At 55.4% G+C, this 23911-nt stretch overlaps 1 protein-coding gene across 1 annotated transcript in view; it reads left to right on the forward strand.

The window, feature by feature from the left end:
• Positions 1–23911, forward strand: part of grik5 (glutamate receptor, ionotropic, kainate 5) — a 158134-nt gene that overhangs the window by 51801 nt on the left and 82422 nt on the right. The window contains exons 5-8 of the mRNA XM_086002407.1: positions 7770–7931; positions 11506–11658; positions 19122–19226; positions 20719–20826. Coding sequence (XP_085858533.1) covers positions 7770–7931; positions 11506–11658; positions 19122–19226; positions 20719–20826 — 528 coding nt within the window. The remainder of the gene's footprint in view (positions 1–7769; positions 7932–11505; positions 11659–19121; positions 19227–20718; positions 20827–23911) is intronic.

The following is a 23911-nucleotide window of genomic DNA, read 5'->3' on the forward strand; positions in this document are numbered from 1 at the left end:
TCCCTGTGTATTCAGGGTAAGGGTCACTGTAAAGGGTCCCTGTGTATTCAGGGTAAGGGTCACTGTACAGAATCCCTGTGTATTCAAGGTAACGGTCACTGTACAGGGTCCGTGTGTATTCAGGGTAACGGTCACTGTACAGGGTCCCTCTGTATTAAGGTAAGGGTTACAGTTCAGGGCCCCTGTGCAGTCAGGGTAAGGGTCACTGTACAGGGTCCCTGTGTATTCAGGGTAAGGGTCACTGTGCAGGGTTCCTGTTTATTCAGGGTAAGGGTCACTGTACAGGGTTCCTGTTTATTCAGTGTAAGGGTCCCTGTACAGGGTCCCTGTGTATTCAGGGTAAGGTTCATTGTACAGAGTCCCACTGTATTCAGGGTAAGGTTCATTGTACAGGGTCCCTGTGCATTCAGAGTAAGGGTTACTGTACAGGGTCCCTGTGTATTCAGTGTAAGGGTCACTGTACAGGGTCCATGTGTATTCAGGGTAAGGGTCACTGTACAGGGTCCCTGTGTATTCAGGGCAAGGGTCAATGTACATGGTCCCTGTGTATTCAGGGTAAGGGTTACTGTACAGAGTCCCTGTGTATTCAGGGTAAGGATCACTGTACAGGGTCCCTGTGTATTCAGGGTAAGGGTCACTGTACAGGGTCCGTATGTATTCAGGGTAACGGTCACTGTACAGGGTCCCGGTGTATTCAGGTTAAGGGTCACTGTACAGCGACCCTATGTATTCAGGGTAAGGGTCACAGTTTAGAATCCCTATGTATTCAGGGTAAGGGTCACTGTACAGGGTCCCTGTGTATTCAGGGTAAGGCTCACTGTACAGGGTCCCTGTGTATTCAGGGTAAGGGTCACTGTACAGAGTCCCTGTGCATTCATAGTAAGGGTCACTGTACAGGGTCCCTGTGTATTCAGGGTAACGGTCACTGTACAGGGTCCCTCTGTATTCAGGGTAAGGGTTACTGTACAGGGTCCCTGTGCAGTCAGGGTAAGGGTCACTGTACAGGGTCCCTGTGCAGTCAGGGTAAGGATCACTGTACAGGGTCCCTGTGTATCAGGGTAAGGGTCACTGTACAGGGTTCCTGTGTATTCAAGGTAGGGATCACTGTACAGGGTCCCTATGTATTCAGGGTAAGGATCGCTGTACAGAGTCCCTGTGTATTCAGGGTGAGGGCCACTGTACAGCGTCCCTGTGTATTCAGGGTAAGGGTCAATGTACAGGGTCCCTGTATTTTTAGGGTATGGGTCAGTGTACAGCGTCCCTGTGTATTCAGGGTAAGGATCACTGTACCGGGTCCCTGTGTGTTCAGGGTAAGGGTCACTGTACAGGGTCCCTGTGTATTCAGGGCATGTGTAACTGTACAGGGTCCCTGTGTATTCAGGGTAAGGGTCACTGTACAGGGTCTGTGTTTATTCAGGGTAACGGTCATTGTACAGGGTCCCGGTGTATTCAGGGTAAGGGTCACTGTACAGCGACCCTGTGCATTCAGGGTAAGGGTCACTGTATAGAATCCCTGTGTATTCAGGGTAAGGGTCACTGTACAGGGTTCCTGTGTATTCAGGGTAAGGGCCACTGTACAGGGTTCCTGTGTATTCAGGGTAAGGATTGCTGTACAGAGTCCCTGTGTATTCAGGGTAAGGTTCACTGTACAGGGTCCCTGTGTATTCAGGGTAAGGGTCGCTGTACAGAGTCCCTGTGTATTCAGGGTAAGGGTCACTGTACAGGGTCCCTGTTTATTCAGGGTAAGGTTCACTGTACAAGGTCCCTGTGTATTCAGGGTGAGGGTCACTGTACAGGGTCCCTGTGTAATCAGGGTAAGGGTCAGTGTACAGGGTCCCTGTATTTTCAGGGTATGGGTCAGTGTACAGGGCCCCTGTGTACTCAGGTTAAGGGTCACTGTACAGGGTCCCAGTGTATTCAGGGTAAGGGTCACTGTACAGGGTCCCTGTGTATTCAGGGTAAGGGTCATTGTACAGGGTCCCTGTGTATTCAGGGTAAGGGTCACTGTACAGGGTCCCTGTGTATTCAGGGTAAGGTCACTGTACAGGGTCCCTGTGTATTCAGGGTAAGGGTCACTGTATAGGGTCCCTGTGTATTCAGGGTAAGGGTCACTGTACAGGGTCCTTGTGTATTCAGGGTAAGGGTCACTGTACAGGGTCCCTGTGTATTCAGGGTATGGGTCAATGTACAGGGTCCCTGTGTATTCAGGGTAAGGGTCACTGTACAGGGTCCCTGTGTATTCAGGGTAAGAGTCACTGCACAGGGTCCCTGTGCATTCAGGGTAAGTGCCACTGTACAGGGTCCTTGTGTATTCAGTGTAAGGGTCACTGTACAGGGTCCCTGTGTAGTCAGGGTAAGGGTCACTGTACAGGGTCCCTGTGTATTCAGGGTAAGGGTCACTGTACAGAGTCCCTGTGTATTCAAGGTAACGGTCACTGTACAGGGTCCGTGTGTATTCAGGGTAACGGTCACTATACTTGGTCCCTCTGTATTAAGGTAAGGGTTACAGTTTAGGGCCCCTGTGCAGTCAGGGTAAGGGTCACTGTACAGGGTCCCTGTGTATTCAGGGTAAGGGTCACTGTACAGGGTTCCTGTTTATTCAGGGTAAGGGTCACTGTACAGGGTTCCTGTTTATTCAGGGTAAGGGTCCCTGTACAGGGTCCCTGTGTATTCAGGGTAAGGTTCATTGTACAGGGTCCCTGTGCGTTCAGAGTAAGGGTGACTGTACAGGGTCCGTGTGTATTCAGGGTAAGGGTCACTGTACAGGGTCCCTGTGTATTCAGGGCAAGGATGTCTGTACATGGTCCCTGTGTATTCAGGGTAAGGGTTACTGTACAGAGTCCCTGTGTATTCAGGGTAAGGATCACTGTACAGGGTCCCTGTGTATTCAGGGTAAGGGTCACTGTACAGGGTCCGTATGTATTCAGGGTAACGGTCACTGTACAGGGTCCCGGTGTATTCAGGTTAAAGGTCACTGTACAGCGACCCTATGTATTCAGGGTAAGGGTCACAGCTTAGAATCCCTATGTATTCAGGGTAAGGGTCACTGTACAGGGTCCCTGTGTATTCAGGGTAAGGCTCACTGTACAGGGTCCCTGTGTATTCAGGGTAAGGGTCACTGTACAGGGTCCCTGTGCATTCATAGTAAGGGTCACTGTGAAGGGTCCCTGTGTATTCAGGGTAACGGTCACTGTACAGGGTCCCTCTGTATTCAGGGTAAGGGTTACTGTACAGGGTCCCTGTGTATTCAGGGTGAGGGCCACTGTACAGCGTCCCTGTGTATTCAGGGTAAGGGTCAATGTACAGGGTCCCTGTATTTTCAGGGTATGGGTCAGTGTACAGCGTCCCTGTGTACTCAGGGTAAGGGTCACTGTACAGGGTCCCTGTGTATTCAGGGTAAGGATCACTGTACAGGGTCCCTGTGTGTTCAGGGTAAGGGTCACTGTACAGGGTCCCTGTGTATTCAGGGTATGTGTAACTGTACAGGGTCCCTGTGTATTCTGGGTAAGGTCACTGTACAGGGTCCCTGTGTATTCAGAGTAAGGGTCACTGTACAGGGTCCCTGTGTATTCAGGGTAAGGATCACTGTACACGGTCCCTGTGTATTCAGGCTAAGGGTCACTGAACAGGGTCCCTGTGTATTCAGCGTAAGTGCCACTGTACAGGGTCCCTGTGTATTCAGGGTAAGGGTCACTGTACAGGGTCCGTGTTTATTCAGGGTAACGGTCACTGTACAGGGTCCCGGTGTATTCAGGGTGAGGGTCACTGTATAGAATCACTGTGTATTCAGGGTAAGGGTCACTGTACAGGGTCCCTGTGTATTCAGGGTAAGGGTCACTGTACAGAGTCCCTGTGTATTCAGGGTAAGGGTCACTGCACAGGGTCCTGTGTATTCAGGGTAAGGGTCACTGTACAGGGTCCCTGTGTATTCAGGGTAAGGGTCACTGTACAGGGTTCCTCTGTATTCAGGGTCAGGGTTACTGTACAGGGTCCCTGTGTATTCAGGGTAAGGGTCACTGTACAGGGTCCATGTGTATTCAGGGTAAGGGTCACTGTACAGGGTTCCTGTGTATTCAGGGTAAAGGCCACTGTACAGGGTCCCTGTGTATTCAGGGTAAGGTTCACTGTACAGGGTCCCTGTATATTCAGGGTAAGGGTCACTGTACAGGGTCCCTGTATATTCAGGGTGAGGGTCACTGTACAGGGCCCCTGTTTATTCAGGGTAAGGGTCACAGTACAGGGTCCCTGTGTTTTCAGGGTATGGTTCAGTGTACAGGGTCCCTGTGTATTCAGGGTAAGGGTCACTGTATAGGGTCCCTGTGTATTCAGGGTAAGGGTTACTGTACAGGGTCCCTGTGTATTCAGGGTAAGGGCTACTGTACAGGGTCCCTGTGTATTAAGGGTAAGGTTCATTGTACAGGGTCCCAGTGTATTCCTGGTAAGGTTCATTGTATAGGGTCCCTGTGCATTCAGGGTAAGGGTTACTGTACAGGGTCCCTGTGGATTCAGGGTAAGGGTTACTGTACAGTGTCCCTCTGCATTCAGTGTAAGGGTCACTGTACAGGGTCCCTGTGTATTCAGGGTAAGGGTCACTGTACAGGGTCCCTGTGTATTCAGGGTAAGGGTTGCTGTACAGGGTCCCTGTGTATTCAGCGTAAAAAGCACTGTACAGGGTCCCTGTGTAGTCAGGGTAAGAGTCACTGTCGAGGATCCCTGTGTATTCAGGTTAAGGACCAATGTACAGGGTCCCTGTGTATTCAGGGTAAGGGTCACTGCACAGGGTCCCTGTGCATTCAGGTTAAGGTATCACTGTACAGTGTCCCAGTGTATTCAGGGTAAGGGTCACTGTACAGGGTCCCTGTGTATTCAGGGTAAGGATCACTGTACAGGGTCCATGTGTATTCAGGGTAAGGGTTACTGTACAGGGTCCCTGTGTATTCAGGGTAAGGGTCAGTGCATTGGGTCCCTGTGTATTCAGGGTAAGGGTCACTGTAAAGGGTCCCTGTGTATTCAGGGTAAGGGTCACTGTACAGGGCCCCTGTGCATTCTGGGTAAGGATCACTGTACAGGATCGCTGTGTGTTCAGGGTAAGGGTTACTGTACCGGGTCCCTGTATATTCAGAGTAAAGTTTAATTTACAGGGTCCCTGTGTATTCAGGGTAAGGGTTAATGTACAGGGTCCCTGTGTATTCCGGGTAAGGGTCACTGTACAGGGCACCTGTGTATTCAGGATATGGGTTACTGTACAGGGTCCCTGTGTATTCAGCGTAAGGGTCACTGTACAGGGTCCCTGTGTATTCAGGATATGGGTTACTGTAGAGGGTCCCTGTGTATTCCGGGTAAGGGTCACTGTACAGGGCCCCTGTTTATTCAGGATATGGGTTACTGTACAGGGTCCCTGTGTATTCAGGGTAAGGGTCACTGTTCAGGGTCCCTGTGTATTCAGGGTAAGGGTCACTGTACAGGGTCCCTGTGTATTCAGGGTAAGGGTCACTGCACAGGGACCCTGTGTATTCAGGGTAAGGATTACTACACAGGGCCCCTGTGTATTCAGGGTAAGGGTCACTGTACAGGGTCCCTGTCTGTTCAGGGTAAGGCTCACTGCACAGGGTCCCTGTGTGTTCAGGGTAAGGGTCACTGTACAGGGTCCCTGTGTATTCAGGTTAAGGATTACTCTACAGTGTCCCTGTGTATTCAGGGTAAGGTTTACTGTAGAGGGTCCCTGTGTATTCAGGGTAAGTGTCACTGTACAGGGTCCCTGTGCATTCAGGGTAAGGGTCACTGTACAGTGTCCCTGTGTATTCAGGGTAAGGGTCACTGTACAGAGTCCCTGTGTATTCAGGGTAAGGGTCACTGTACAGAGTCCCTGTGTATTCAGGGTAAGGGTCACTGTACAGGGTCCCTGTGTATTGAGGGTAAGGGTCACTGTACAGGGTCCCTGTGTATTCAGGGTAAGGGTTACTGTACAGAGTCCCTGTGTATTCAGGGTAAGGCTCACTGTACAGGGTCCCTGTGTATTGAGGGTAATGGTCACTGTACAGGGTCCCTGTGTATTCAGGCTAAGGGTCACTGTACAGAGTCCCTGTGTATTCAGGGTAAGGGTCACTGTACAGGGTCCCTGTGCATTCAGGGTAAGGGTCACTGTACAGGGTCCTTGTGTATTCAGGTTAAGGATTACTCTACAGAGTCCCTGTGTATTCAGGGTAAGTGTCACTGTACAGAGTCCCTGTGTATTCAGGGTAAGGGTCAGTGTACAGGGTCCCTGTGTATTCAGGGTAAGGGTCACTGTACAGGGTCCCTGTGTATTCAGGGTAATGGTCACTGTACAGGGTCCCTGTGTATCCAGGGTAAGGGTTACTGTACAGGGTCCCTGTGTATTGAGGGTAAGGGTCACTGTACAGGGTCCCTGTGTATTCAGGGTAAGGGTTACTGTACAGAGTCCCTGTGTATTCAGGGTAAGGGTCACTGTACAGGGTCCCTGTGTATTCAGGGTAAGGCTCACTGTACAGTGTCCCTGTGTATTGAGGGTAAGGGTCACTGTACAGGGTCCCTGTGTATTCAGGGTAAGGGTCACTGTACAGGGTCCCTGTGTATTCAGGGTAAGGGTTACTGTACAGAGTCCCTGTGTATTCAGGGTAAGGGTCACTGTGCAGAGTCCCTGTGTATTCAGGGTAAGGGTTACTGTACAGAGTCCCTGTGCATTCAGGGTAAGGGTCACTGTACAGGGTCCCTGTGTATTCAGGGTAAGGGTCACTGTACAGGGTCCCTGTGTATTCAGGGTAAGGGTCACTGTACAGGTCCCTGTGTATTGAGGGTAAGGGTCACTGTACAGGGTCCCTGTGTATTCAGGGTAAGGGTCACTGTACAGGTCCCTGTGTATTCAGGGTAAGGGTCACTGTGCAGGGTCCCTGTGTATTCAGGGTAAGGGTCACTGTACAGAGTCCCTGTGTATTCAGGGTAAGGGTCACTGTACAGGGTCCCTGTGTATTCAGGGTAAGGGTCACTGTACAGGGTCCCTGTGTATTCAGGGTAAGGGTCACTGTACAGGGTCCCTGTGCATTCAGGGTAAGGGTCACTGTACAGGGTCCCTGTGTATTCAGGTTAAGGATTACTCTACAGTGTCCCTGTGTATTCAGGGTAAGGGTTACTGTACAGGGTCCCTGTGTATTCAGGGTAAGTGTTACTGTACAGAGTCCCTGTGTATTCAGGGTAAGGCTCACTGTACAGGGTCCCTGTGTATTCAGGGTAAGGGTCACTGTACAGGGTCCCTGTGTATTCAGGGTAATGGTCACTGTACAGGGTCCCTGTGTATTCAGGGTAAGGGTTACTGTACAGGGTCCCTGTGTATTCAGGGTAAGGCTCACTGTACAGGGTCCCTGTGTATACAGGGTAAGGGTTACTGTACAGGATCCCTGTGTATTCAGGGTAAGGGTCACTGTACAGAGTCCCTGTGTATTCAGGGTAAGGGTCACTGTGCAGGGTCCCTGTGTATTGAGGGTAAGGGTCACTGTACAGGGTCCCTGTGTATTCAGGGTAAGGGTTACTGTACAGAGTCCCTGTGTATTCAGGGTAAGGGTCACTGTACAGGGTCCCTGTGTATTCAGGGTAAGGGTCACTGTACAGGTCCCTGTGTATTCAGGGTAAGGGTCACTGTACAGGGTCCCTGTGTATTCAGGGTAAGGCTCACTGTACAGGGTCCCTGTGTATTCAGGGTAAGGGTCAGTGTACAGGGTCCCTGTGTATTCAGTGCTCTCTCTCTCTCTTCCCAGGATTTCCCTGTTTTGCAGCTCCGTGAGATTGTAGACGACCAGGCGAACATCATTGGGTTTTCCATGTTCAATACCAGGCACCCATTCTTCCTCGAGTTTATCCGCAGCCTTAACATGTCCTGGCGGGAAAACTGTGATACGGCTCATTTTCCTGGAGCTACAGTAAGTCTCAGCGTGCGGACGGCGGGTCAGTGAGTGAGAGAGGGTCAGAGTGCGAGGGTCAGGGTGTGAGGGTCGGTGAGTGGGGAGGTCGCTGACTGAGGGTTAGTGAGTGAGGGAGGGTCAGAGTGCAAGGGTCAGGGTGTGCGGGTCGGTGAGTGGGGGGATCGCTGACTGAGGGTCAGTGAGTGAGGGAGGGTCAGAGTGCGAGGGTCAGGGTGTGAGGGTCGGTGAGTGGGGAGGGTCGCTGACTGAGGGTCAGTGAGTGAGGGAGGGTCAGATTGCAAGGGTCAGGGTGTGAGGGTCGGTGAGTGGGGAGGTCGCTGACTGAGGGTTAGTGAGTGAGGGAGGGTCAGAGTGCGAGGGTCAGGGTGTGAGGGTCGGTGAGTGGGGGGATCGCTGACTGAGGGTAAGTGAGTGAGGGAGGGTCAGAGTGCGAGGGTTAGAGTGCAAGGGTTGGTGAGTGGGGGGTTCGCTGACTGAGTGTCAGTGAGTGAGGGAGGGTCAGAGTGCGAGGGTCAGGGTGTGAGTGTCAGTGAGTGGGGAGGGCCGCTGACAGAGGGTCAGTGAGTGAGAGAGGGTCAGAGTGCGAGGGTCAGGGTGTGAGGGTTGGTGAGTGGGGGGGTCGCTGACTGAGGGTCAGTGAGTGAGGGAGGGTCAGAGTGCGAGGGTCAGGGTGTGAGGGTCAGTGAGTGGGGAGGGCCGCTGACAGAGGGTCAGTGAGTGAGAGAGGGTCAGAGTGCGAGGGTCAGGGTGTGAGGGTCAGTGAGTGGGGAGGGTCGCTGACTGAGGGTCAGTGAGTGAGGGAGGATCAGCGTGCGAGGGTCAGGGTGTGAGGGTCGTTGAGTGGGGGGTGTCGCAGACGGTGGGTCAGTGAGTGAGGGAGGGCCAGAGTGCGAGGGTCAGGGTGTGAGTTTCGGTCAGTGGGGAGGGTTGCTGACTGAGGGTCAGTGAGTGAGGGAGGGCCAGAGTGCGAGGGTCAGGGTGTGAGTTTCGGTCAGTGGGGAGGGTCGCTGACGGAGGGTCAGTGAGTGAGGGTCAGAGAAACCTGGGGCTGTATGTTCACAAATCATTGAAGCTGGCAGGACAAGTTGAGAAGGCTGTTAAAAAAGCATACGGGATCCTTGGCTTTATTTATCGAGGAATAGAGTACAAAATTGAGGATTTGAGTACAGGAGCAAGGATGTCTTACTACAGTTATACAGGGCCTTGGTGAGACCACACCTGGAGCACTGTGTGCAGTTTTTGGTCCCCTTACCTAAGAAAAGATATACTTGCAGCGAAGGTTCACCAGACTGATTCCTGGGATGGCAGGACTGTCGTATGAGGAGAGATTGGGTTGACTAGGCCTGTATTCACTAGAGTTTAGAAGAATGAGAGGGGATCTCGTTGAAATGTATAAAATTCTGACAGGGCTAGACAGACTGGATGCAGGGAGGATGTTTCCTCTCGCTGGGGGGTCTAGAACGAGGGGTCACAGTCTCAGGATACGGGGTAGGACATTTAGGACTGAGATGAGGAGAAATTTCTTCACTCAGAGGGTGGTGAACTTGTGGAATTCTCTACCACAGAAGACTGTGGAGGGCAAGCCACTGAATATATTTAAGAAGGAGATAGATAGATTTCTAGACGCAAAAGGCATCAAGGGGCCTGGGGAGAGAGCAGGAGTATGGTATTGAGATAGAGGCTCAGCCATGATCATAGTGAATGGCGGAGCAGGCTCGAAGGACCGAATGGCCGACTCCTGCTCCTATCTTCTATGTTTCTATGTTCTAAAAGCAAGGAAGTTATGCTAAATCTTTATGAAACACTGGTTAGGCCTCAGCCGGAATATTGTGGCCAATTCCGGGCGTCACACTTTAGCAAGAATGTCAAAGCCTTGGAGACCATACAGTGGAGATTGACCAGATTGCTACCAGGAATGAGGGACTTCAGTTATGTGGAGAGACTGGAGAAGCTGGGGTTATTCTCCATAGAGCAAAGAAGGTTAAGGGGAGATTTAACGGAGGTGTTCAAAATCATGCAGGTTTTGATCGAGTAAATAAGGAGGGACTGTTCCCAGTGGCAGGAGGGTCGCTAACCAGAGGACACCGATTTAAGATAATTGGCAAAAGAACCAGAGGCGACATGAGAAACATGTTTTAACACAGCGGGTTGTTGTGATCTGGAATGTGCTGCCCAGACGGGCGGTGGAAGCAGATTCAATAATAACTTTGAAAAGGGAATTGGATAAATACTTGAAGGGGAGAAAATTACAGGGCTCTGGGGAAAGAGCGGGACTAATTGCAAATCTCTTTCAATCAGCCGGCACAGGCACAATGAGCTGAATCACCTTCTGTGCTGTACAATTCTATGATTCTATGTCTCTCTCTTTCCCTGTCTATCTCTGCCTGTCCCCCTGCCTCACGCTATCTCTCTGTCTCTCTCTCTGTCTCTCTCTCTCTTTGTCTCTCTCTCTCTCTCCCTCTCTGTCTCTCTGTCTCTCCCTCTCTATCTCTCCCTCTCTGTCTCTCTGTCTCTCTCTCCCTCTCTCTCTGTCTCTCTCTCTCTATCTCTCCCTCCCTCTCTGTCTCTCTCTCTCTTTGTCTCTCTCTCTCTCTCCCTCTCTGTCTCTCTGTCTCTCTCTCTCTATCTCTCCCTCTCTGTCTCTCTGTCTCTCTCTCCCTCTCTCTCTGTCTCTCTCTCTCTATCTCTCCCTCTCTGTCTCTCTGTCTCTCTCTCTCTCTCTGTCTGTCTCTCTCTCTGTCTCTCTGTCTGTCTCTATCTTTCTCTCTCTTTCTCTGTCTCTCTCTTTGTCTCTCTCTCTCTCTCTCCCTCTCTGTCTCTCTCTCTCTCTCTCTCCCTCTCTGTCTCTCTGTCTCTCTCTCTCTCTGTGTCTCTCTCTCTTTCTCTGTCTCTCTCTTTCTCTGCCTCTTTCTCTCTCTTTCTTTCTCTGTCTCTCTCTCTCTCTCTTTCTGTCTCTCTCTGTCTCTCTCTCTTTCTCTGTCTATTCAATTCAATTCAATTCAAATTGCTTTATTGGCATGACAAGGTACATCTTATGTTTCTCTCTCTGTCTCTGTCTGTCTCTGTCTCTCTGTCTCTGACTCCCCCTCTCTCTTTCTTTCTCTGTCTCTCTCTCTCTGTGTCTCTCTCTTTCTCTGTCTCTCTCTCTGTCTCTCTCTTTTTTTTTTCAATTCAAATGCTTTATTGGTATGAAAGTTTACAGGGAACCATATTGCCAAAGCTTACATAACAAAAAGTACAGGTTTCCAACATTCTGTAGGTGTCAAACAATTTTGACCCTCGTTGGGTACAGACAATATGTACAGACAATATGTCTCTCTCTGTCTCTGTCTCTCTCTTTCTCTGTCTCTCTGTCTCTCTCTTTCTGTCTCTCTCTGTCTCTGTCTCTCTGTCTCTCTCTCTTTGTCTCTCTCTCTGTCTCTCTGTCTCTCTCTCTGTCTCTCTGTCTCTCTCTGTCTCTCTCTCTCTCTCTGTCTCGCTCTGTCTCCCTCTCTGTCTCTCTCTCTCACTCTGTGTTGCAGTGTTCCCTCAGTCCTTACCCTTATGTTACAGTCCGTGCCTCTGATTGCAGCTTCCCTCTGCGCTGATGTTTGATGCGGTCCACGTTGTGGTGAACGCGGTTCGGGAGCTGAACCGCAGCCAGGAGATTGGTCTGAGGCCCCTGTCATGTACGACCTCCCAAATCTGGCAGCACGGAACCAGCCTGATGAATTACCTGCGCACGGTGAGTAAGGGCAGTGCCCGCAACCGTGACTGACTGTACGCACAGGGTCAAACATCGTGCACGAGGAGATTGGCACACATGCAGCGCCCCACACTAGTGACTGATGAGCAACATCAGTGAACGCACTGGACGGAATATCAGCATCACTCACTTGTGAGCAGTGCCCCTGGTGAGCAGTGCCCCTGGTGAGCAATGCCCCTGGTGAGCGATGCCCCTGGTGAGTGGTGCCCCTGGTCAGCAGTGCCCCTGGTGATCGATGCCCCTGGTGAGCAGTGCCCCTGGTGAGCGATGCCCCTGGTGAGTGGTGCCTCTGGTCAGCAGTGCCGCTGGTAAGGGGTGCCCCTGGTGAGCAGTGCCCTGGTAAGGGGTGCCCCTGGTGAGCAGTGCCCCTGGTGATCGATGCCCCTGGTGAGCAGTGCCCCTGGTAAGGGGTGCCCCTGGTGAGCAGTGCCCCTGGTGAGTAGTGCCCCTGGTGAGCAGTGCCTCTAGTGAGCAGTGCCCCTGGTGAGCAGTGCCTTGGTAAGGGGTGCCTCTGGTGAGCAGTGCCCCTGGTGATTGATGCCTCTGGTGAGCAGCACCCCTGGTGAGCAGTGCCCCTGGTGAGCAGTGCCCCTGGTAAGGGGTGCCCCTGGTGAGCAGTGCCCCTGGTGAGCAGTGCCCCTGGTGAGCGGTGCCCCTGGTAAGGGGTGCCCCTGGTGAGCAGTGCCCCTGGTGATTGATGCCTCTGGTGAGCAGCACCCCTGGTGAGCAGTGCCCCTGGTGAGCAGTGCCCCTGGTGAGCAGTGTCCCTGGTGAGCGGTGCCCCTGGTGAGCAGTGCCCCTGGTGAGCAGTGCCCCTGGTGAGCAGTGCCCCTGGTGAGCGGTGCCCATGGTGAGCAGTGCCCCTGGTGAGCAGTGCCCCTGGTGATCGATGCCTCTGGTGAGCAGTGCCCCTGGTAAGGGGTGCCCCTGGTGAGCAGTGCCCCTGGTGAGCAGTGCCCCTGGTGAGGGGTGCCCCTGGTGAGCGGTGCCCATGGTGAGCAGTGCCCCTGGTGAGCAGTGCCCCTGGTGAGCGATGCCTCTGGTGAGCAGTACCCCTGGTGAGCAGTGCCCCTGGTAAGGGGTGCCCCTGGTGATCACTGCCCCTGGTGAGCAGTGCCCCTGGTGAGCAGTGCCACTGGTGAGCAGTGCCCCTGGTGAGGGGTGCCCCTGGTGAGCGGTGCCCATGGTGAGCAGTGCCCCTGGTGAGCAGTGCCCCTGGTGATCGATGCCGCTGGTGAGCGGTGCCACTGGTGAGCAAGCCCCTGTTGAGCGGTGCCCCTGGTGATCGATGCCACTGGTGAGCAGTGCCCCTGGTGAGCAGTGCCCCTGGTAAGGGGAGCCCCTGGTGAGCAGTGCCCCTGGTGATCGATCCCACTGGTGATTGATACTAATGGTGTGCCATTCAGCCCCTCGAGCCTGTGCCGCCATTCAATGAGATTATGGCTGATCTGCGACCTAACTCCATATACCCGCCTTTGGCCCATATCCCTTAATACCTTTGGTTAACAAAAATCAATCTCTGATTTAAAATGAACAATTGATCTAGTGTGGCGGAGACCACATAGGGACAATAACACAATTCACAATGTACAGCCAATGTTATATGTACCTAAACACAATTCACTATGTATAGCCAATGTTGTTATATGTACGTACTTGGTTGGGTTATCGGGGCAGGGTCCCTTTAAGAGCGTCGGTAGCGTGATGTCGTCATGCGTCGGTAGCGTGATGACGTCATAGCCCTGCAACGAGGCTGAGACCCTCAGTCCTCATGGAGAGTGAATAAAGTAACACGCGTTTTGCCTTTGCTGCAACATAAGTCTCAGAGCCTGTTGGTTTCTAGCGACCCCAACACTGGTGACCCCGCTGTTCTTTTGGATGATTCCAAAGACCTCATCCGAAATGGCGACGAACGCCATTTCCATCAAATTACCCGAGTTTTGGGAACGACAGGCTGCCGCTTGGTTTGCCCAGGCCGAGGCTCAATTTGCACTCTGGGACATCACCATGGACGACACGAGGTACTACTACGTCATCTCTGCTCTCAGCAGCTCCACCACAGCCAGAGTCGTGAGCCTGCTCGAGAACCCGCTGGAGCTCAACAAATTCGAAACGCTGAAAAAGCACCTCTTAGAAACTTTTGGACTCACCGAAGTCGAACGCGCACGCCGGCTTCTCTCTCTACCCGGGCTTGGTGACTCCAAGCCCTCGGAGCTGATGGACCACATGCTGGCCCTCCTGGGCACACACACGCCGTGCTTCCTCTTCAAGGAACTGTTCCTCCAACAGCTGCCAGGTCAGGTGCGGTCGGCTTTAGCCAACTCTTCCAGTACCGATTTCCGCGACCTGGCCAAGGAGGCCGACAAATTTTTCTCCGCCGGGCAACAGTACTGCGCGGCCACGTGGAGCCCCGCCCCCACCGATACAGCCCAACGGCCCGCCAAGCCTCTGCTTCTACCACGCGCAGTTCGGCCCCAAAGCCAGGAAGTGCCGGCCCCCGTGCAGTTTTCCCGCATCGAAACAAACGAAAGACCACTCGTCGGCTGCTATGGCTGTCGGCCGTTCAGGCAGTTTGTTATTTATTACGGACACCGACTCTGGGCGTCATTTTCTTTGCGACACGGGTGCCCAGGTGAGCGTCCTGCCCGCGTCAACCATAGACATGCAAGGGGGGAACCACAGCCCCGTTCTCGAAGCCGCCAATGGCAGTTCCATCCGCACCTTCGGGAAACGGAGCGTGGCGCTTTGTTTTGGCGGGCAGCGGTTCACCTGAGACTTTGTCACGGCAAAAGTGTCCACCCCCCTTCTCGGCGCTGACTTCCTCTGTGCCAATGGCCTTTTGGTGGACATCAAGAACCAACGTCTCATCAATGCTGAGACTTTCAGCTCGCTCCCGTGTTCCCTCAGTGGGTCCAGCATGACGAAGTTGTCCAGCGCACTCTCGACCTCCGACGAGTTTTCCCGCCCCCTCGCCGAGTTCCCGGACCTCACGAAGCCCACGTTCTCGTCCGCCGCCACCAAACACGGGGTAGAACACCACATCTCGACCACCAGTCCGCCCGTCTACGCCCGCCCTCGGCGCCTCGACCCGGGGAAACTCGCCATCGCTAAAGCTGAGTTCGACACCATGGAGCGCCTCGGCATCATCCGCCGGTCGAACAGTCCGTGGGCCTCGCCCCTCCACATCGCTCCGAAACCAGGCGGCGGGTGGCGCCCGTGCGGCGATTACCGGCGCCTCAACAACGCTACGACCCCCGACCGCTACCCGATCCCACACATCCAGGACTTTTCCGCCCGCCTGGCCGGGAAAGTGGTATTCTCGAAAGTGGACCACGTCCGGGGTTACCACCAGGTCCCTGTCCGGCCGCAGGACGTCCCGAAAACCGCGATGATCACCCCGTTCGGGCTGTTCGAATTCCTCCGCATGCCATTCGGCCTCAAAAACACCGCCCAGGCGTTTCAACGCCTAATGGACACCGTGTTACGGGACCTGACATTCCTGTTCGTCTACCTGGACGACATCCTCATCGCCAGCGCCTCCAGGACGGAGCATGTGTCGCACCTTCGGACTCTCTTCCGACGCCTCAGCCAGCACGGCCTAATCGTCAACCCGGCCAAGTGCCAGTTCGGGCTGTCCTCGATCGACTTTCTCGTGCACCGCATCACGAAGGGCGGGGCGGTGCCACTGCCGTCGAAAGTGGAGGCCGTGATGGACTTCCCGTGACCCCTCAGCATGAAGGCCCTGCAGGAGTTTTTGGGCACGGTGAACTTTTACCATCGCTCCGTCCCCCGAACAGCGCAGCTTATGCGGCCCCTTTACGAGGCCCTCAAAGGCAAGCCCGACAAGCTCGCCGTCGACTGGTCCGAGGAGATGGCCAATTCTTTCACGGACACAAAAAGGGCCCTGGCTAACGCGACCATGCTGGCGCATCCGTTACCTGATGCGCCGATCACTCTCACCACCGACGCCTCGGACTATGCGGTCGGCGCCGTCCACGAACAGTGGGTCAACGACACCTGGCAGCCGCTCGCCTTCTTCAGTCGGCAGCTCCGCCCCAACGGGCGGAAGTACAGCACCTTCAATCGCGAGCTTCTCGGCCTCTACCTCGCCGTCCGACACTTCCGTTTCCTACTGGAGACTTGCCCGCTCACAGCGTTCGTGGACCACAAACCGTTGACCTTCACCATGGCCAAAGCTTCCGAGCCGTGGTCGGCCTGTCAGCAACGCCAATTGGCCTTCATCTCAGAGTTTACAACGGACATCCAGCATGTGGCAAGGAAAGACAACCCCGTCGCCGACTGTCTCTCCCGAGCCGTCGCCAGCGCCATACACCTCGGCATCGACTACACCCGCATGGCGGCCGACCAGGCCTCCGACCCGGACGTCCAGGCCTACAGGATGGCGGTCACGGGCCTTCAACTAGCGGATGTCGCGTTCGACGATGCCGGCACCACGCTCCTGTGCGACGTCTCCGTTGGGCAGCCATGTCCCGTCGCGCCCGACGGGTGGAGACGGCAGGTTTTCGACGCCGTCCATAATCTTTCCCACCCGGGCAGGAAGCCGTCACAGAAGCTGGTGGCGGCTAAGTTCGTCTGGCACGGGCTCAGGAAAGACGTTCGCGACTGGGCCAGCACCTGCGTGGTATGCCAACGCTCGAAAGTACATCGTCATTTCGCGGTGCCCGAGAGGCGGTTCGACCATGTTAACGTGGACCTGGTGGGGCCCCTGCCGCCCTCCCGCGAGTTCACCCACCTCCTCACAATGGTCGACAGAACCACCCGATGGCCGGAAGCCATCCCGCTGTCTTCAACGACATCCGCCGATGTGGCTCGGGCGTTCATCAGCACTTGGGTCACCCGGTTCGGCGCCCCATCTGACATTTCCTCTGACCCGGGGCTCCAGTTCACATTGGAGCTCTGGAACGTTGTCGCCCGAGGCCTCGGGTTGAGACTCCACTGCACCACAGCATACCACCCTCAGGCTAACGGACTGTGTGAACGGTTTCATCGCTGCATGAAGGCTGCGCTCCGGGCCAGCCTCCAGGACGACAGTTGGATCGACAGACTCCCGTGGGTCATGCTGGGACTCAGGCCCGCCCCCAAGGAGGACCTCCAGTCCTCGTCCGCTGAGCTCGTCTACGGACAGCCGCTGCGGGTTCCCGGGGATTTCGTCCCCAACGCAACGGAACCTTGATCCGCAGCCCGTCAGCAGTCCGACCTTCTGGACAACGCTAAGGTTTTCGCGCTGGTGCCCACGTCGCAGCACGGCCTCCCGCAGTCCCACGTTCCGCTCGACCTTCGTGCGGTGGAGTACGTTTTCGTCCGCCACAACGCCCACCGGGGACCTCTTCAGCCACCCTACGATGGACCATTCCGCGTCCTGGAAACCGGGGACAAGACCTTCGTAGTGGATGTCAGTGGTAAGCCGGACTGCATTTCCGTGGACCGTCTTAAGCCGGCCCACCTGGATCTGGACCGACCCGTTGAGTTGGCACAGCCCCCAAGGCGGGGCCGACCTCCGGTTTCTGCACCCTCAGTCCACCACTGAGCGCCCGAGATCCCTCCGATGAACCCCCCGGTCCCCGCCGCGGAATTGAGGAGCCGTTCCAACTGTGTGATCCGGCCCCCCCAACGACTGACATTGCCAGTGCTAGTGAATTCTGGGGGGGCGTATGTGGCGGAGACCACATTGGGACAATAACACAATTCACTATGTATAGCCAATGTTGTTATATGTACGTACTTGGTTGGGTTATCGGGGCAGGGTCCCTTTAAGAGCGTCGGTAGCGTGATGACGTCATGCGTCGGTAACGTGATGATGTCATAGCCCTGCAACGAGGCTGAGACCCTCAGTCCTCATGGAGAGTGAATAAAGTAACACGCGTTTTGCCTTTTCTGCAAAAGAAGTCTCAGAGCCTGTTGATTTCTAGCGACCCCAACACTAGCACCAATTGCCGTTTGCGGAAGAGTTCCAAACTTCTACCACCCTTTGTGTGTAGGAGTGTTTCCTAATTTCACTCCTGAAAGGTCTGGCTCTAAATTTTAGACTCTGCCCCCTAGTCCTAGAATCCCCAACCAGCGGAAATAGTTTCTCTCTATCTACCCTCTCTGTTCCCCTTAATATCTTGAAATCTTCGATCAGATCATCCCTGAACCTTCTAAATTCTAGGGAATACAATCCTAATTTGTGTAATGGCTCCTCGTAACTTAACCCTTGGAGTCGGGGTATCATTCTGGTAAACCTACGCTGCACTCCCTCCAAGGCCAATATATCCTTCCTAAGGTGTGGTGCCCAGAACTGCTCACAGTGCTCCAGGTGTGGTCTAACCAGGGCTTTGTATAGCTGCAGTATAACTTCTATCCCCTTGTATTCTAAAGGAACTGGAGAACACTGAGGTCTGCCAGCACTGGGGAGCAGGTACCTCACGGCGACTGTGCGTTCTTTCTCTGACTCTCCCAAACACTCATCCTCACTTTGTCTTTTTATTTCCATATTTATTGCTGTCTCTCGCTCTCTGTCTCTCCCTCTCTCTCCCTTTGCTCTCTCTCCTTGTCTCTCTCGCTCTCCGTCTATCTCTCTCTCTCCCTTCTCTCTCTCCCTGTCTCTCTCGCTCTCTGTCTCTTGCTCTCTCTCCCTGTCTCTCTCGCTCTCCATCTCTCTCTCTCTCGCTCTCTCTCTCTGCCTCTCTCCCTCTGTCTCTCTCACTCTCCGTCTCTCTCTCTCTATCCCTGACTCTCTCACTCTCCGTCTCTCTCTCTCTCTCCCTGACTCTCTCCCTCTCTGTCTCTCTCACTCTGTCGCTCTCGGTCTCTCTGTCTCTCTCTCTCTGTCTCTCTCTCTGTCTCTCTTTCTCTGTCTCTCCCTGTCTCTCTCTGTCTCTGACTCTCGCTCTCTCTGTTCCTTTCCCTCTCTCTGTCTGTCCCTCTCTCTCTATCTCTCTCTCTCTCTGTCTCTCTCTCTTTCTCTCTCTCTCTGTCTCTCTCTCTCTGTCTCTCTGTTTCTCGCGCTTTCTCTGTCTTTCTCTCTGTCTTTCTGCTTCTCTCTGTCTCTGTCTCTGTCTCTCTCTCACTCTCTCTCTGTCTCTCTGTCTCTCTCTGTCTCTCTGTCTCACTCACTCTCTCTCTGTCTGTCTCTCTCTGTCTCTCTCACTCTCTCTCTCTGTCTCTCTCTGTTTCTCTGTCTCTCTGCCTCTCTCTCTCTGTCTCTCTCACTCTCTCTGTCTCTCTCTGTCTCTCTGCCTCTCTCTCTGTCTCTCTCTCTCTCTCTCTCTCACTCTCTCTCTCTGTCTCTCTCTGTCTCTCTGCCTCTCTCTGTCTCTGTCTCTCTCTGTCTTTCTGCCTCTCTCTGTCTCTCTCTGTCTCTCTCACTCTCTCTCTGTCTGTCTCTCTGTCTCTCTCTGTCTCTCTCACTCTCCCTCACTGTCTCTCTCTCGCTATGCCAGGTGGAGTATGAAGGTCTCACGGGTCATGTGGAGTTTAACAGTAAAGGCCAGCGGATGAATTACACACTGAAGATCCTCGAGCAAGGGAAGTACGGTCACAAGCAGGTAAGACCTGGGTGTGGGGGTGGCAGAGGGGGAGGGGGTGAGTTTGTGGTCCTGGGGTCGGGGGGGGGGGGTTGTATTTCCTGCGCCTGGGGGGGAGCGGATTCACTCAGTGCGTTTCATTATTCTCCCTCCCCTGAAGGTGCTGACTCTCTCACCCCTCCCCTGAAGGTGCTGACTCTCTCCCCCCCCTCCCCCTGAAGGTGCTGACTCTCTCACCCCTCCCCTGAAGGTGCTGACTCTCTCCCCCCCTCCCCTGAAGGTGCTGACTCTCTCCCCCCCTCCCCTGAAGGTGCTGACTCTCTCCCCCCTCCCCTGAAGGTGCTGACTCTCTCACCCCTCCCCTGAAGGTGCTGACTCTCTCCCCCCTCCCCTGAAGGTGCTGACTCTCTTCCCCCTCCCCTGAAGGTGCTGACTCTCTCCCCCCTCCCCTGAAGGGGCTGACTCTCTCCCCCCTCCCCTGAAGGTGCTGACTCTCTCCCCCCTCCCCTGATGGCGCTGACTCTCTCCCCCCTCCCCTGAAGGTGCTGACTCTCTCCCCCCTCCCCTGAAGGTGCTGACTCTCTCCCCCCTCCCCTGATGGCGCTGACTCTCTCCCCCCTCCCCTGAAGGGGCTGACTCTCTCCCCCCTCCCCTGAAGGTGCTGACTCTCTCCCCCCTCCCCTGAAGGTGCTGACTCTCTCCCCCCTCCCCTGAAGGTGCTGACTCTCTCCCCCCTCCCCTGATGGCGCTGACTCTCTCCCCCCTCCCCTGAAGGTGCTGACTCTCTCCCCCCTCCCCTGAAGGTGCTGACTCTCTCCCCCCCTCCCCTGAAGGTGCTGACTCTCTCCCCCTCCCCTGAAGGTGCTGACTCTCTCCCCCCTCCCCTGAAGGTGCTGACTCTCTCCCCCCTCCACTGAAGGTGCTGACTCTCTTCCCCCCTCCCCTGAAGGTGCTGACTCTCTCCCCCCTCCCCTGAAGGTGCTGACTCTCTCCCCCCTCCCCTGAAGGTGTTGACTCTCCCCCCTCCCCTGAAGGTGCTGACTCTCTCCCCCCTCCCCTGAAGGTGCTGACTCTCTCCCCCCTCCCCTGAAGGTGCTGACTCTCTCCCCTCCCCTGAAGGTGCTGACTCTCTCCCCTCCCCTGAAGGTGCTGACTCTCTCCCCCCTCCCCTGTAGGTGCGGACTCTCTTTCCCCCCCCCTGAAAGTGCGGACTCTCCCCCCTCCCCTGAAGGTGCGGACTTTCCCCCCTCCCCTGAAGGTGCTGACTCTCCCCCCTCCCCTGAAGGTGCTGACTCTCTCCCCACCCCTGAAGGTGCTGACTCTCTCCCCCCTCCCCTGAAGGTGCTGACTCTCTCTCTCCTCCCCTGAAGGTGCTCACTCTCTCCCCATACACACCAGGCCGGAGATGAACCCTGTGGCCTGCTAGTCAGGGACTTCACCCCACACAGAGAGGCTTTCAGGGAAAGTAATGTTGGAGGCCCGGGTGTTTTGTTGACTGTTAATCTCTGCTCAGATCGGGAGCTGGCACTCGAGTCGAGGGCTGACCATGGACGCCACGTTCCTGGACATCAATGTCTCTGAGACGCTAATCAACAAAACGCTGATCGTAACCACCATTCTGGTGAGTGCCCCACCCCTCCCATCCCTGCCCATCCCTCACCTATTGCCCGTCCCTTACCCTGTCCCCAGGTCTGCCCCTCGCCCCGTCCCTGCCCCTTCTGCTCCTGTTCCCCGTCCCTTACCCTGTCCCCGGGTCCACCCCTCGCCCGGTCCCTGCCCCCGCCCTCCTGTTCCCTGTCCCTTACCCTGTCCCTGGGTCCGCCCCTCACCCCGTCCCTGCCCCTCCCCCTCCTGTTCCCCGTCCCTCATCCTGTCGCCTTCCCTCGTCCCTTCCCTGCCCCTCCACTGTCCCTGTCTCTTCCCCTCCTATCCCTACCTCACACCTGCCCCTGCTCCTCCCCCAACCTTACTCCTCCCCAACTCTCCCCCTCCCCCATCCTTACTCCTCCTCGACCCTGCCCCTCCCCCATCCTTACTCCTCCCCAACCCTGCCCCTCCCCCATCTTACTCCTCCCCGACCCTGCCCCTCTCCCACTTTGCCCCTCCTGTTCCCAAACCTGTGCCACCCCAGCCCTGCCCCATCCCGGCACTGGCACATTTATCTGTAAGTGCGTGTGTAACTGTGTGAGTGTGTGTGTATGTGTGTGAGGGCCTGTGTAAGTGTGTGTGTATGTCTTGTGAGTGTGTGTGCATGTGAGTGAGCGTGTGTGTGTGAGTATGTGTGAGTTTGTGTGTGTGAGTGTGTGCGTCTGTGTGTTTGAGTGAGTGTGTGAGTGAGTGTGTGTAAGTGTGTGTATGAGTGTCTGTTTGAGTGAGTGTGTGCATAAGTGTGTATGTGTGTAAGTGTGTGTGTGTGTAAGTGTGTGTGAGTGTGGGTGTGTGTGAGTGTGTGTGTAAGTGTGTGTGTGTCAGTGTCAGTGTGTCAGTGTGTGTATATGAGTGAGCGTGTGTGTGTGTAGGTGTGTGTGAGTGTGTGTATGTAAGTGTGTATGAGTGTGTGTGTGAGTGTGTGTGTGTGTATGTCAGTATGTGTATGTAAGTGTGTATGAGTATGTGTGTGTGTCCGTGTGTTAGTGTGTGTATGTGAGTGTGTGCGAGGTGAGATAATCGGGCGCCGTGTCCTGTGACTGCCCTTGTGGTGTGAGGCGGTGTGAATCTGTGGGTATGTCCCCGGTGGTGTGAGGCGGTGTGAATCACCGGGTGTGTCTCGTGGTGGTGTGAGGCGGTGTGAATCGGCGGGTGTGTGTCTCCTGGTGGTGTGAGGCGGTGTGAATCACCGGGTGTGTCTCCCGCTGGTGTGAGGCAGTGTGAATCACCGGGTGTGTGTCTCCCGGTGGTGTGAGGCGGTGTGAATCACCGGGTGTGTCTCCTGGTGGTGTGAGGCGGTGTGAATCGCCGGGTGTGTGTACCCGGTGGTGTGAGGCGGTGTGAATCGGCGGGTGCGTCCCCGGTGGTGTGAGGCGGTGTGAATCGGCGGGTGTGTATCCCCGGTGGTGTGAGGCGGTGTGAATCGGCGGGTGTGGGTCCCCGGTGGTGTGAGGCGGTGTGAATCACCGGGTGTGTCTCCCGGTGGTGTGAGGCGGTGTGAATCGGCGGGTGTGTGTCTCCCGGTGGTGTGAGGCGGTGTGAATCGGCGGGTGTGTGTCTCCCGGTGGTGTGAGGCGGTGTGAATCACCGGGTGTGACTCCTGGTGGTGTGAGGCAGTGTGAATCGGCGGGTGTGTCCCCGGTGGTGTGAGGCGGTGTGAATCACCGGGTGTGTCTCCCGGTGGTGTGAGGCTGTGTGAATCGGCGGGTGTGTGTCCCTGGTGGTGTGAGGTGGTGTTAATCAGCGGGTGTGTGTCCCGGTGGTGTGAGGAGGTGTGAATCGGCGGGTGTGTGTCTCCCGGTGGTGTGAGGCAGTGTGAATCGGCGGGTGTGTGTCCCCGGTGGTGTGAAGCGGTGTGAATCGGCGGGTGTGTGTCCCGGTGGTGTGAGGCGGTGTGAATCGGCAGGTGTGTGTCCCGGTGGTGTGAGGTGGTGTGAATCGTCAGGTGTGTGTCTCCCGGTGGTGTGAGTTGGTGTGAATCAGCGGGTGTGTGTCCCGGTGGTGTGAAGCGGTGTGAATCGGCGGGTGTGTGTCCCGGTGGTGTGAGGTGGTGTGAATCGGCAGGTGTGTGTCCCGGTGGTGTGAGTTGGTGTGAATCGGCAGGTGTGTGTCCCGGTGGTGTGAGGTGTTATGAATCGGCGGGTGTGTCTCCCGGTGGTGTGAGGCGGTGTGAATCGGCAGGTGTGTGTCTCCCGGTGGTGTGAGGTGGTGTGAATCGGTGGGTGGGTGTCCCGGTGGTGTGTGGTGGTGTGAATCACCGGGTGTGTCTCCCGGTGGTGTGAGGCGGTGTGAATCGGCAGGTGTGTGTCCCGGTGCTGTGAGGTGGTGTTAATCGGTGAGTGTGTGCCCCGGTGGTGTGAGGCAGTGTGAATCACCGGGTGTGTCTCCCCGGTGGTGTGAGATGGTGTGAATCACCGGGTGTGTCTCCCGGTGGTGTGAGGCGGTGTGAACCACTGGGTGTGTCTTCCCAGTGGTGTGAGGTGGTGTGAATCACTGGGTGTGTCTCCCGGTGGTGTGAGGTGGTGTGAATTACTGGATGTGTCTACCTGGTGGTGTGAGGCGGTGTGAATCACTGGGTGTGCCTGCCCGGTGGTATGAGGTGGTGTCAATTACTGGATGTGTCGCCCCGGTGGTGTGAGGCAGTGTGAATCACCGGCTGTGTCTCCCGGTGGTGTGAGGCGATGTGAATCACCGGGTGTGTCTCCCAGCGGTGTGAGGCGATGTGAATCACCGGGTGTGTCTCCCAGCGGTGTGAGGTGGTGTGAATCACCGGGTGTGTCTCCCCGGTGGTGTGAGGCGGTGTGAATCACCGGGTGTGTCTCCCGGTGGTGTGAGGTGGTGTGAATCACCGGGTGTGTGTCCCCGGTGGTGTGAGGCGGTGTGAATCACCGGGTGTGTGTCCCTGTGGTGTGAGGAGGTGTGAATCGGCGAGTGTGTGTCCCCGGTGGTGTGAGGCGGTGTGAATCACCGGGTGTGTCTCCCAGTGGTGTGAGGCGGTGTGAATCGGCGGTTGTGTGTCTCCTGGTGGTGTGAGGTGGTGTGAATCGGCGGGTGTGTGT

Source organism: Somniosus microcephalus, chromosome 12 (genome assembly GCF_052327205.1).
Source record: "Somniosus microcephalus isolate GS21.2 chromosome 12, FLI_Smic_1.0, whole genome shotgun sequence".
Taxonomy (NCBI): Eukaryota; Metazoa; Chordata; class Chondrichthyes; order Squaliformes; family Somniosidae; genus Somniosus; species Somniosus microcephalus.